At 34.1% G+C, this 12,267-nt stretch overlaps 2 protein-coding genes across 2 annotated transcripts; one reads left to right on the top strand and one right to left on the bottom strand.

The window, feature by feature from the left end:
* Positions 1-816: 816 nt before the first annotated feature.
* LOC101258254 (uncharacterized) lies at positions 817-8,424 on the bottom strand. Its single transcript, XM_004238121.5, has 7 exons — positions 7,891-8,424; positions 6,743-6,831; positions 6,512-6,650; positions 2,264-2,359; positions 2,009-2,131; positions 1,419-1,681; positions 817-1,298 (listed from the first exon to the last, which is right to left on the bottom strand). Exons 1-7 carry the CDS (start codon positions 8,057-8,059, stop codon positions 1,188-1,190), a joined length of 990 nt encoding a protein of 329 aa, XP_004238169.2. The 5' UTR covers positions 8,060-8,424; the 3' UTR covers positions 817-1,187.
* Positions 8,425-9,759: 1,335 nt separating this feature from the next.
* LOC101257957 (pentatricopeptide repeat-containing protein At1g73400, mitochondrial) lies at positions 9,760-12,235 on the top strand. Its single transcript, XM_004238120.5, has one exon. It carries the CDS (start codon positions 10,296-10,298, stop codon positions 12,003-12,005), a length of 1,710 nt encoding a protein of 569 aa, XP_004238168.3. The 5' UTR covers positions 9,760-10,295; the 3' UTR covers positions 12,006-12,235.
* The last annotated feature ends 32 nt before the right edge of the window (positions 12,236-12,267 follow it).

Genomic DNA, 12,267 nt, shown 5'->3' with positions numbered 1-12,267 from the left:
TTGGGGCTATTATTTTTCACTTAAACCTGAAGTTAAGGGTGAAGAGGACACTGCACCAAACAAAGAGCATTTACAAATGTTTATTACCTTTGTATTATTATTTTGGTACAAGAGATTAATCATTTTGATATTGAATAAGACATGTCTTCACCATAATGTGCTCTAATAACATTGCATGAGATGTTGGTGAACTATTTTTTTTCTCATTTCATAAACTTAACCACGAGATCAAAAAGACTACAAGTTTTTTAACACACTAAAGGCAATTACCATATCAAAATGAAGGAATATGAATAAGTTTATAACGCGTATATGATGGCGTAACATAAAAAAAATAAATTAGGCAAAAGTATATAATAGGTGTCGTGAGATTGTTTTGTGACAGAATAAAGTCATACAGAGGAAAGTTGAAATAGTTGTGGAGGAATAACTTGCAGCTATAAAAGGTGAAAATGATTTCATCAACAAGAATATCTTTTGGAATAATATTTCACTTTACCAAACACTCTTTCCTTTTCAGCATATTCACCTAATGATTTTGTTTTTTTAAAAAGTTGTACCTTTTGAAGCATAATTAATACCATAAGTTAGTTTAGAATATTTATAATGGAATTTCACCATTAATGAAAAAAAATAAGCTCATTGTCAGTCTACCAAAATAGACACAAAGCATGTTATACTTTAACAAAACTCAACTCAACTCAATCAACCTAGTAAAGGTGAAAGACACGTGTCATGTTATCAATGATTTGGTGTAAACCTTCCAACATAATAAATGATTCAAAGAGACAATTTACATCAAGAAAGCCCAAAAAATTAGTTCATCAAAAGACCCTACATAGATTATAATTGACCAAAAAAGTTGCTAAGATCCACTTTTGACATAAACTGAAAACTCAAATTAACAATTACAATGTCAAAAAATGTTATGTCCTAAGCACTGGACTTCCTTAGGGATACCAGGACCGCGCTAATCACCGTGTAATACATAAAAAAAAAAAGGTTCTATTTGGTACAAATTCTATTTTCTTGTAAAACAACAAGAACAGAAGCAGTATTCTCATAGAATCTGCAAATCAAGTAAACTGATCCGAGTTTTCTTGCCTCAATGTGGAACTATCACAACATCTTCAAATCGTGGAAGCCCCAAGATCTCAAGGCTTATCGTCTATTTTGTTAGTGATAAATTATACACTAACAACACCAGACATCCACGGAACAATTACTGGTGCATTTGGGTGAGCGTTTCTGTATGATTCAGGATAACGGTCCTTAAAATTCAATTTAGGATTCTCTGCCTGCATTTGCAAATGAAAAAGGGGGAGAGGGGATTGAGAACAGCTTATTATGGTAGATATCAAATTTACAAGACAAGAATGGAAGGTAGTAAACTTTGTGAAGGGAATGGCGGAACTTACATATTTCAGCCAGCACTCCTGATGCTTGTGTTGATAAATATCCGGAGAGTGGCATCCTGTCTCTGATGGGCAGTAAACCCATATGTTACATTTCTTTTGGTTAGGTCCAGCTTGCTTAGCTTGATCCAAACAAGCCATACAACAATCGTATGCAGTTTCTTTGTGATGTGTAAGGCCCCATCTGACAGCATCGCCACCATAATCAGTATGAACTTCAGCATGACACTGAAGAGGAAGCTGCTTGCCAGCTATGACTTCGTAGTCTGGAGAATATAAATTACTGAATAAGAATCTATAGTAAGAAAGGTTCTTCTCCTGAGTTTGTTATTTCTCTTGAGCAAATTTGCAATAAAGAGGACATAAAATCTTGATTGGTCAAGTTTTAAGCATGCACAATTTTTATCGAAGAGACTGTTCTTTTATGCCAAAAGGGGGCAAAAGACAAATGATATAACAATAATAACATAATCGCTCGCAAAAGAATTCTCTTCTCCCTCACAACTGGGAGATATGAGAAGCTGAATGATTAATCTGCACCATTTCAAAAAACCTTAAAAGGATTTGAACCGAGAAATTGACAATGTCATTACCAAGTTCCTCTTCACCCTCAGGTTTGTCGTCGTGTTCCGTATTGATGATCTGAACAGGTATCCAGAGACCAATTTCTTCTGCCAGTTCAGCCCAGTTGTCGCTCAAAGCTCGTGCAAGTAATCCTGCAAGCAATGTCACAAAAACTTATCATCTGTTTTTGGAAGTTCCTCTGAACTCGGGATGCAAGATTTCCTGCAACATAAACAGAAAACTGAAAATACAAAATGTGAACAGAAATACTATATAGAACATACTAGCCTCCTTTAGGGAAATGGTTGAATTTGATGTCTTCTCATGAATAAGTTCTGTGGTTTCTTTCAATTTTTCTCTCCGCCAACTTTCCACCGCATCTGTACCAACAAAAACACCATCAACAATGATAACGAGGAATTGTAAATGAACTAGAGCAGAATGTATACATAGAATGAATATATCAAATAGACTAGTTGTTCTCATAACAGCAGAACTCTTTAAGGAAAAAAATAATAATAAGTTTTATTACACTGGTACCCTTATGCCTTATCCATATAAAAAAGTTTCAGTGGCTACTTCGGTCTTTACATACACATGTATTTCTACTGTCAACCATCAAATTAAGTGCCATTTAAGTAAACCATCTAATTGATGAGGTGAAGAATATCCCTCTGACTGTCTGCGTTTGGGCATGAAATGTAGATGAGCTTCCAAGAAAGACCTGAATCTTCCCTTAGGCAGTAAAGTAAAATCAACGAGGGAGCTTTAGGAACCAAATGGTTCAAGAGTTGAGAAGATACGACGGACGGAAGAAGCAGCACATAGTACCTGTCAAAGGGAACATTCCTCCATACTTCATGTGTTTGTTTCCCATCTCACCTTCAGTGACTAATAAGAACCAGTATCTTTTCAATCTTAAAAAGAGAGAGTTGGAGGATTAAATCGAGGTGGAAATTTTCATTGAGTAAACTGAGGGAGACCAAAGCCCCTGTTAACAATAGTGGGATGGGTATGTGAAGATTGTCTATGTTTAACAGAGCACTATCAGGGAAATGGTATAGAGGTTCATGAATTAGGAGAAGGCTCTGTGGATGGAAGTGACTAATAAAACTACGGCTGCACCCATTACAGATGGTTCTCAATAGAGCGGGATTATTGTTGACGTACAAGCTTATGGAAAGGAATCATGAGGAGGAAGGATGACTCAAGATATTTTCAATTGATTTCCAGAAATGGGAGACATGGTCCATTCTGCTTAACATTTACTGTGGCGATACCGTTCACAAAGACGAGTTCTTCACCTCTCCTCCATTGCAAATACAAAGGAAACCACAATTTTGGAGATTATTAATTGGAACTGAGGGCAGAAAGAGTCCTCCACAAGCTACATAACTTTACACAATGCAAGGAAGTAGATAAGATTGTTTTTAGAAGAGATCTTCACCAAAATTCTTCTTGAAGTCTTATTACAATCTATTAGCTTAGGATGTCTTATGGAGATTTTAAGCACCCAGGAAATTGTTGCTCTTCACATGGGTATGCAACAAAGGGATGTATGTGTTGTTTCTTTCTTTTTGGATAACATCAGTGTACAGGACAATTTGGGCAAACCTCCACAATACGAACTACGTGTATCCTCCTACTAGTATGGTTACAAGGTAACTATGTCCACAAAACCTAAGCAAATAGAAAGAAATCACCTAAACATTTTGCCTATGTTGCGATTTGTACCCTAGTCCCAAAGTCTGCAATGAAGGGAACTATAACCAACAATTCAAGACGTAAAGGCATGATTGTTTAGTTGGTGACGCATGTGAAAAAGTAACAACTACCCTAACTTTAGATGTCATCATATTCTCCAGAGGGATTTCCTCAAAAGCTCAACCAGTGCCGGAGGAAATAAGAATTTGGAGTCAGAATAAAGGAAGCTAGAAATGCTTGAAACATATTGAAAACCAGGTTAAAAAGTACATCTCTGAATTGAATTCACATGTACTTGAGCATATAGTTTGCATAATAGGGACAAGACTGAACAGGATAAATACCAGTTCAAGAGGGAACAGATCAAACTTACAAGATATCCATTCTACTAGAAGATCCATATAGATCTCAGATTAGACATAATTGAAAAGCCAAGATACATGAGGTTCAAAATAAGTTGTGAATATGTAAAATAAGTACTCCAAAAAGTAGAAGAAAGAGGTAACAATCAGTTAAGCATGCAAGCAAAAGTACCATCAGAGAGCAACGAAACTCGCTACATTGTACCATGGGAAGAAAACTGTTATTTAACGTCTCAATATTTTAGCAATGTTACTTGTACAAACGGATAAAATCAAAGACAATGGTATTGGGAGCGGGCAAAATGTCCAATAGATATATCAGAAATTGAACAAATGTTTGAGGTTTGATTCACATGGCAAAATTGAATACAAATTTGGCAATTCAACTTCAAGGAAAGAAAAACGTCTTTATGGGTGGTGGATGGCCTACCCTTTTAATGCAGAAATTAAATATTATAAATACTTTTTATACGAAGTGCCTCGCACTTGTTTCTATAACCATTGACTGACTTCCACAATTCCCAATGTCATGTTTTCTTTGTTAAAGCAAACAAGAATAGCATTCTGATGAACAAAAATTTTTTCCTAGCAACATCCTCACCTATTTAAGCAATCAAATGATACTAGAAATACTGTCTAGGAGAGCATATGTAAGAAGAAGCAATCACAAGTGTAAGTCTCTTATAGGAGTTCCCACGTGTAGGTTTATTCCAGCTCACTAATAATATATCTTTAACAGATATTTGTCACCCTAATCATTACCATGAGATTTCATGATATATGCTAATTACAAATGCTATTGTATTAAATAATGAAACTAGTGACGGAATCAACTAAAGTTGGAAGTATAGAGAAACACATTAAGAGAAAACAGATTAAGGATAAGTACAAGTGAGATGGGATATGTGCTGCAAGTTAAGCCTCCATAACAAGAAGGTGAGGTGAAATTAGATGAAATTATGGTGCCTAAATGTATATCTAAGCTTAATCTTCAATGAGATTTAGCACGATAGATGAAGATTTAACAAATAATCAAAATAAGATAGTTGGAATGGAAGAGTTCCATGAGGGTGCTACGCGACAGGAAGATAACTATTTAAGTAAATGCACGTTCTACAGATGACTGGATGTAATAACAAGGAGTGGTTCTTTTAGATGTTGCACTTCTCTCATGCAAGCAAACTAGATCAAGGAAAAGTTTTTAGAGTTTTATGTTCCTTTCATTCGTTCTCCTTTATTTCTGCACTCAAGGTTAAATTCAATGAACAGAAACAGTACATAAGCACAAATCCTGAATCAATATATATGGAAATTATCTCTCTTCCGGTCTCTTGCATCAGCAATAGATTTATTTATTCTCCTCATTTACAAAGAGTTATGCAGCTTGGTTTTGTTGTTTTACTGATGAGCTGAAATTATGAAGTAATTTGGGTCCACATTTGAAGATGCTATGAGTATATAAAAGCAGAAAGTTTCAATGAAATGATTAGTACATCAATGGAGAGAGGGAAAGGAAAACAGATGTCAGTCATATCCCAAAGGAACAAAGGAATAACATCTTGAGATACGGTTGGTTCATAAACTTGCCAGTCTAAGAAGAACCAAAAGACACAAATTCAATTTTTTTATTCATACATAACTTTTCACTTCGGAAAAGAAAAAAAATTAGCAACTACAGATCCTGCATTTAAAAGACAAGACAGTGAAACCACTTAATGGGGAAGAAGAAAGGAAAAGACAAAATCTGGAGACAAACCAACGCATGAGGACAGAAAAAGCAATGAGAAGCAGAACCGTTCATAACTTTGGAAACTAAATGTCCAGACAAAACAGCATAGACTTGTCTTTTAGGAAGAGAAAAAGAAACAAATCTTGAGCATCTGATCAAAAATAATTTCCTTTCTGCAAAACGAATGAAAACATATAGACCTAAATATCACGATTCCGAAGCTCCGACAACTCCCAATTCGAGGACATAAACATCATATGCATATGCTAAAGGATATTACTGGCACTAATTTTTCAGCTAATGGTTAAACTAAAAATCCCATGTCAAAGAAAATTTCAACAAATGCCACTGTTTGAAAGTGTTAATGAGTATCAAACCCAAAGTAAAGTGTAACAAGTATTCCATTCTGACAGTTTTCTTTCCAGAAAGACCAAAACACCTGTTTCAGCTACTGTCATGTGAACTGCCTCTAAGAAAGTTTAATGATTACCCACTCACTGAATTTTGTAAAAGAAAATCTCAGACACTCGACCAGATACAGATAACAATTAGCAACTTGATCGCATTGTAAAATCTCCAGATTGATTTATTAACCTTAACCTACCTTGCACTTAACTTGATTACTAACTGATACAGCTATAGTATAAACAGCCAAGAGATCTTTCCAGATAAAAGCTTTAAGAATGAAGGTGCATAACAAGTATAGCACATTTTGAAGATATTGAAGGCGCAATCACCTCGTAGCATGGTCGCATCTTCATTAGCATTCACGCCTTTTAAAGTTACTAGTATCTCATCTGTTATCTTCTGTTTAATATGTTCCGGTATTTGCTGCACCTTTTCATCCATCGAAAGTTTGTTCTTTAAGAAATTTACCTTCACCAGATAAGAAGCATTCCTCAAGCAAAGTCTATGGAAAAGCAGCAAACTCAGGAACCAAATACCAAAATGTCAAATAAAGGTCTTACCACATTAATAAGTTCTACAGGTTCTAGTTGTTTCCGCAATTGAATTGACTCTTCCATTTTCCTAATCTGCTGTGGGGTATACTTAAAAGCTGTACACACAAAAACACCCTTTCATCAGACTGGCAATCAACATTCCAAATAAACAACAAAACTCTCAATGGGATAATCTGCATATACTTAGAAGCTGTGTCAAAAGCACCGATTTATAAAACAGACGTTAAACATTCAAAAAAGTAACAAAATCACAAAATGCGCCAACAGAAAATTCAGAATGAATAAAAGGGGTCATCCAAAAATAATCTGAGGTATAGCTAACAAGGACGGAGCTAGATAGGGCAAACATCCTTCGGCGGAAAATTAGATTGTTTATATATGGTTAAAATTATTATATTTTGTACATATAGCAAATGTTTAACCCCTTTGTCTTCTTTGCGTGTTAACTTCTTCGTATGTTGAACCCCCTTAGTGAAATTCTGACTTTGATTGCTAAAAGTAGTGGCAAAAGAACCTATTTATCCAAACAAGCATTCAATTTTCTGAGAAACAACAAAGTGCCAAAATGATTCAACAAAAGATTCAGCATCAAGGGGTCATCCAAAAATAACCTGATGTATGTTATGTAGCCAAAAGCTATAGTAAAACCACACATCTATCAAACAAGCAATCAACTTTCTGAGAAAGCAACAAAGTCCCAAAATAATTCAACAAAACATTCAGCATCAAGGGGGTCATCCAAAAATAACCTGGTGTATGTTATGTAGCTAAAAACTGTGGCAAAACCAACATATATATCAAACAACAATCAACTTTCCTCTAAAGCAACAAAATCCCAAATGTGCAAACAAAAAAATTCAGAATCAACACAAAGGGTCATCTAAAAACAATCTAGTATATCACTAAAATGCTGAGGTAAAATCCACCCTTTTGTCAAACAAGCATACAACTTTTGAACAAAAACAACAAAATCCCAAATGGGGTAAACAGAAAATTCACAATCAACACAAAGTCCCATCTAAAAACAAACTACTGTATACCTAAAAACTGTGTCAAAATCCACCCTTTATCAACCAAGCACACAACTTTCGAACAAAAGCAATAAAATCCCAAATGGGGTAAACAGAATATCCATAAACAATAGCAAAAATTACCTTTTTGAGTATCACTGAATGGGTACATATATACAGAAGTATATAGAGAATGAAGCACATAAAGAGCAACAAAAATATTGATTGAACAAATAACAATTGTTGTTCTCTTATATGACATCCAGTTCCCTCTTGCCATTTCCACTTTCTTCATCTTCTGCTTCTCCTCCATTTCATCATCTTTAAAACCCACAAATATTTATCAAAAAAAAAAAAAATCAAGAAATATGTAGAATGTTTCAGGGGAATTTGTTTCTTGGTTTCTCTACACAGATCAAAGTAGATCGATGGTACCAATATCAAGAATTGTTTTTTTTTTCTGTAATTTATTAAATAAAAAAGAGAATAATGGAGATGCAGTAGCGAAGCACTATTATATGAGTATAATAATGGAGATTCTTTTATTATCTCCGGCAGCTGTCGTTAGTGAAATGTTTTATTTTGGGTTTTTGATTCATCTCTGAGTAATTAAGATTAATTAGGGAGTGTTAATTATCGTTTACGTGACGTAACGTGTGATACTACTGCTAAACAAAAATGTCGGGGAAAGTTTTATACCTTTTTCGGGGGTTTTACTAAAAATAAAATGAAAATAAAATTTGAGTTTCGAATTTCGAATAATGGTTGTTCGGATATTAAATACTCTCCATCTTCAATTTAAGGTAAGAATGTGTAAGTTTTTAGGGAATTTTTTTTTTTATTCGATTTTACTCAACTATTATATTAAAAATAAGATTATTATATTAAAGATAGATGTTTCATTTTACGTTTTTCATTTTAGCAAATCAAAAAAGTTTTGTTACTTTTTTTCATATTATCCTTGATATATATTAAGATTAGTTTAGCAGAAGGCATGTTTAATTAAAATTATGTGAGTAGTGTCAGATCAACATAGGTCAAGTAATATAAATTGGAGGAAGTAATCAACTCTCATATCTCCATAACCTTTCACGTGATCAACTCGTATTAAATATATCTATTTTTTTTCTTTGTTAGAATATGCATTGAATTTCTTATTTCATTGATGAAAGATCAAATCGTATTAAATAGGAATACTAGTTTTTTTTAAATTATTTTTTAGTTGTCTTTTTTTTTTAATTTATTCTCGTCTGAAAATTTGTAATTATAAACTTTCTCATTACGTTATGCCTATTTCTAACCCAAAATTTAATGATATAAATGACTAATATCTTGTTTAGGACACCTTTTCTGTAATTCTACCTTTATATACACTAGTATAAATAGAGACATAAAAAGTGATACGAAAAACATTTGAGAAAATAAAAAAAATTATCATTTTTTATCCCTCAATATCTTTTTTCGACCCTCTTATGTACTATTAGATTAATTTTTGACATAACACATCTTATTTATATCTAACTTTTATTTTCAAATTTTATGCTCTAGGAATTTTCTTTATCTAATTTCACAATATAAAAAACTATTTACAAGATTATAAAATTTAAACTCCTAATGTTTTACCTGTAAAAAGGTTGAAAAAGGCAAAAGCTTTGAATCCTTAGGGACACTCAAAAATGTTTGAAAAAAAACAAAAGTAAAAAGGGGCACTCAAATGTGGAACTTTACTGCTACATAATCATGATTAAAAAGTTGGATTAAGTGATGTGCTTTAACTCTTGAGAAAATATTTGTGAACTTTTAGATAATTTTTTCGTTTTAATTTGATTGTTTTGTTTTAATTATTATAAATATAATAAATTATATAGCTAAACAATAAAATTATATGAAAAACATCTATCTTATATTCAATTGCTAGATATAAATATGTATGAGGATTTTTTAATCAGATATTAGGAATTTTGATTTTATTAAAATATAAATAACTTTCTCATATTATAACAAAATAATTTGATTCTTTTTTTTATATGTCTTAAATAATGGTATAAAATTATTTCTTCATTCGAAACTCGATTTCGTACTTGTTTACTCAATCAGATATTAGTTTTTACTCCATAAGTAATTATTGTTGAATTTTTTACCCAAACTAAAATGATGAAGTGATATGAAGGCAAATCCATCAACATATCTCTTTGGATATCTTTTTACTATTTATATTTGATTAATACTGACCTGTCGGCGTTGCCCGTAACACTTCTTCCGAATTATTAATATTAGATGTCAATCGAAAATCGTTTTTCTACTTCCGGTCTTACTATATTTTACCCTCTCTTGATTTTATAAGTGGGATTTTACGGGATATGTTATTGTTACGGGGAGAGACAATACCCATCTTTGAGAGAGCTTTGTTGTGCTTAACTGCACCTTCCAACTGTTTGATGAAATGCCTCAAAGAAAAAACACATACATGATAATTCAAGGATGATTTGTTTCACCAATTGTGGAAGTTAAGCACTCGTATGCATTGATATTTTGGTGGAGAGTGTGTGATGTCTCAGCTCAAAGTTGTCTCATTTATCAGCAAGACTTTGAGTAGGAAATTACATTCCCAAAATCGCATTTTTCATCAAAATATAAGGCGAAATTCAGTAGAATCAACACATATTCATGAACATTGCATAAATTACGTATTTGCTACGAGGGGATCATTAATCTTAAACACAAGTTCAAGATTTTGTCTGCCATCATTCTTGACCTTTCGGCGGTTTTATTGTGCTGAAAATTCTGCATTTTCGTCGTTGGAGGAAACAACGGAAAGCTGTAGCAATGATCCTGTTGATAACGTTTACAAGGTTGTGGTGGATCATGCTAATCCAGGGCATAAGATGGAGGCAGCTCTGGATAAGCTTGAAATAGAATTAACTACGCCGTTGGTGGTGGAGGTCTTGCAAAAGCTTTGTTATGAAGAGAAGTTAGCATTTAGGTTCTTTACGTGGGCAGGACATCGAGAAAATTATAGTCACGAGCCTCAGGCGTATAATGAGATGATTGATATATTGTCTAGTACAAAATATAAGGTGAAGCAGTTTCGTGTTGTTTGTGATCTTCTAGATTACATGAAGAGAAATGATAAGAGTTTGGTTCCTTTAGAAGTGTTGTTGAAAATTCTTAGACAGTATACTGAAAAGCATTTGACACATCTTCACAAATTTGCTAAGAAGAAGAAGATACGAGTGAAGACACAACCCGAAGTATATGCCTTTAATTTGTTGTTGGATGCTTTGTGCAAGTGTTGTCTTGTTGAGGAAGCTGAGGCTCTGTTTACGCGGGTGAAGAGTAAGGTTAAGCCAACTGCTGATACTTATAACATTCTTTTCTTCGGTTGGTGTCGTGTTAGAAATCCAGGTAGAGCTATGAGCGTTCTTGATCAGATGATCAACATAGGACATAAACCCGATAATTTCACCTATAATACTGCCATTGAGACGTTTTGCAACGCAGGAATGGTGATGCAGGCTGCTGACCTTCTCGAGTTCATGAGAACTAAAGGCTCAACCATGTCTTCTCCCACAGCAAAAACTTATACTATTATGATCGTGGCTCTTGTTCAGAATGATATGATGGTAGAATATTCTAAAGTTCTCGGAGATATGCTAAATAGTGGATGTGTTCCTGATGTTTCGACATACAAGGAATTGATTGAAGGTATGTGTTTGGCTGGAAAGACCGAGGCAGCTTATAAGCTTTTAGAAGAAATGGGAAACAAGGGCTACCCTGCTGATATAGTTACTTACAACTGTTTTCTTAAGGTCCTATGTGACAACAAAGACAGAGACGAAGCGCTTAGGCTTTATCAGAAAATGACGGAGGTAGGCTGTGTTCCCAGCGTACAGACCTATAATATGCTAATTGTAATGTTCTTTAGAATGGGTGATGTCGATGGAGCCTTTGAGACCTGGCACGAGATGTCTAAGAGGGGTTGTACGCGTGTTACAGAAACATATTGTGTGATGATTGAAGGACTTTTTGATAACAATGCTACTGAAGAAGCATGTTTCCTTTTGGAAGAAGCTGTCAACAGGGGTATGAAACTGCCATACCGCAAATTTGACTCATTTTTAATGCGACTTTCAGCCATTGGTGATCTGCGAGCCATTCATAAACTGTCAGAGCACATGAGAACATTCTACAACCCAGCTATGGCACGACGTTTTGCCATCAATCAGAGGCAGAAGAGCATGAAGTTAAGAGGGAAGTGAAAATGACTTGTGTTGTCTATTTGGCCCAACGTTTGGATGGTGTGTTTCTTTGTATGCATTTTGTTTGTGTCGTTAAACAGATTGATAGAGAGTGACTAGGGACGTTTTTTATTCTTCACCCGGTCAAATCTAACCGCTTGCCTTTGAGAAGACCACTTGTACCAGATTTGGGATTAAAATCACATTTGGAAAAGATTAACTTATGTATACTAAAGGGTGAAGATTTTTTACATCTATTAGTGTAAATATTTCTTATTTTTTC

Source organism: Solanum lycopersicum, chromosome 4 (genome assembly GCF_036512215.1).
Source record: "Solanum lycopersicum chromosome 4, SLM_r2.1".
NCBI lineage: Eukaryota > Viridiplantae > Streptophyta > Magnoliopsida > Solanales > Solanaceae > Solanum > Solanum lycopersicum.
Note: the sequence above shows the minus strand (reverse complement) of the source record. Positions and strands in the feature narration are given on the sequence as shown.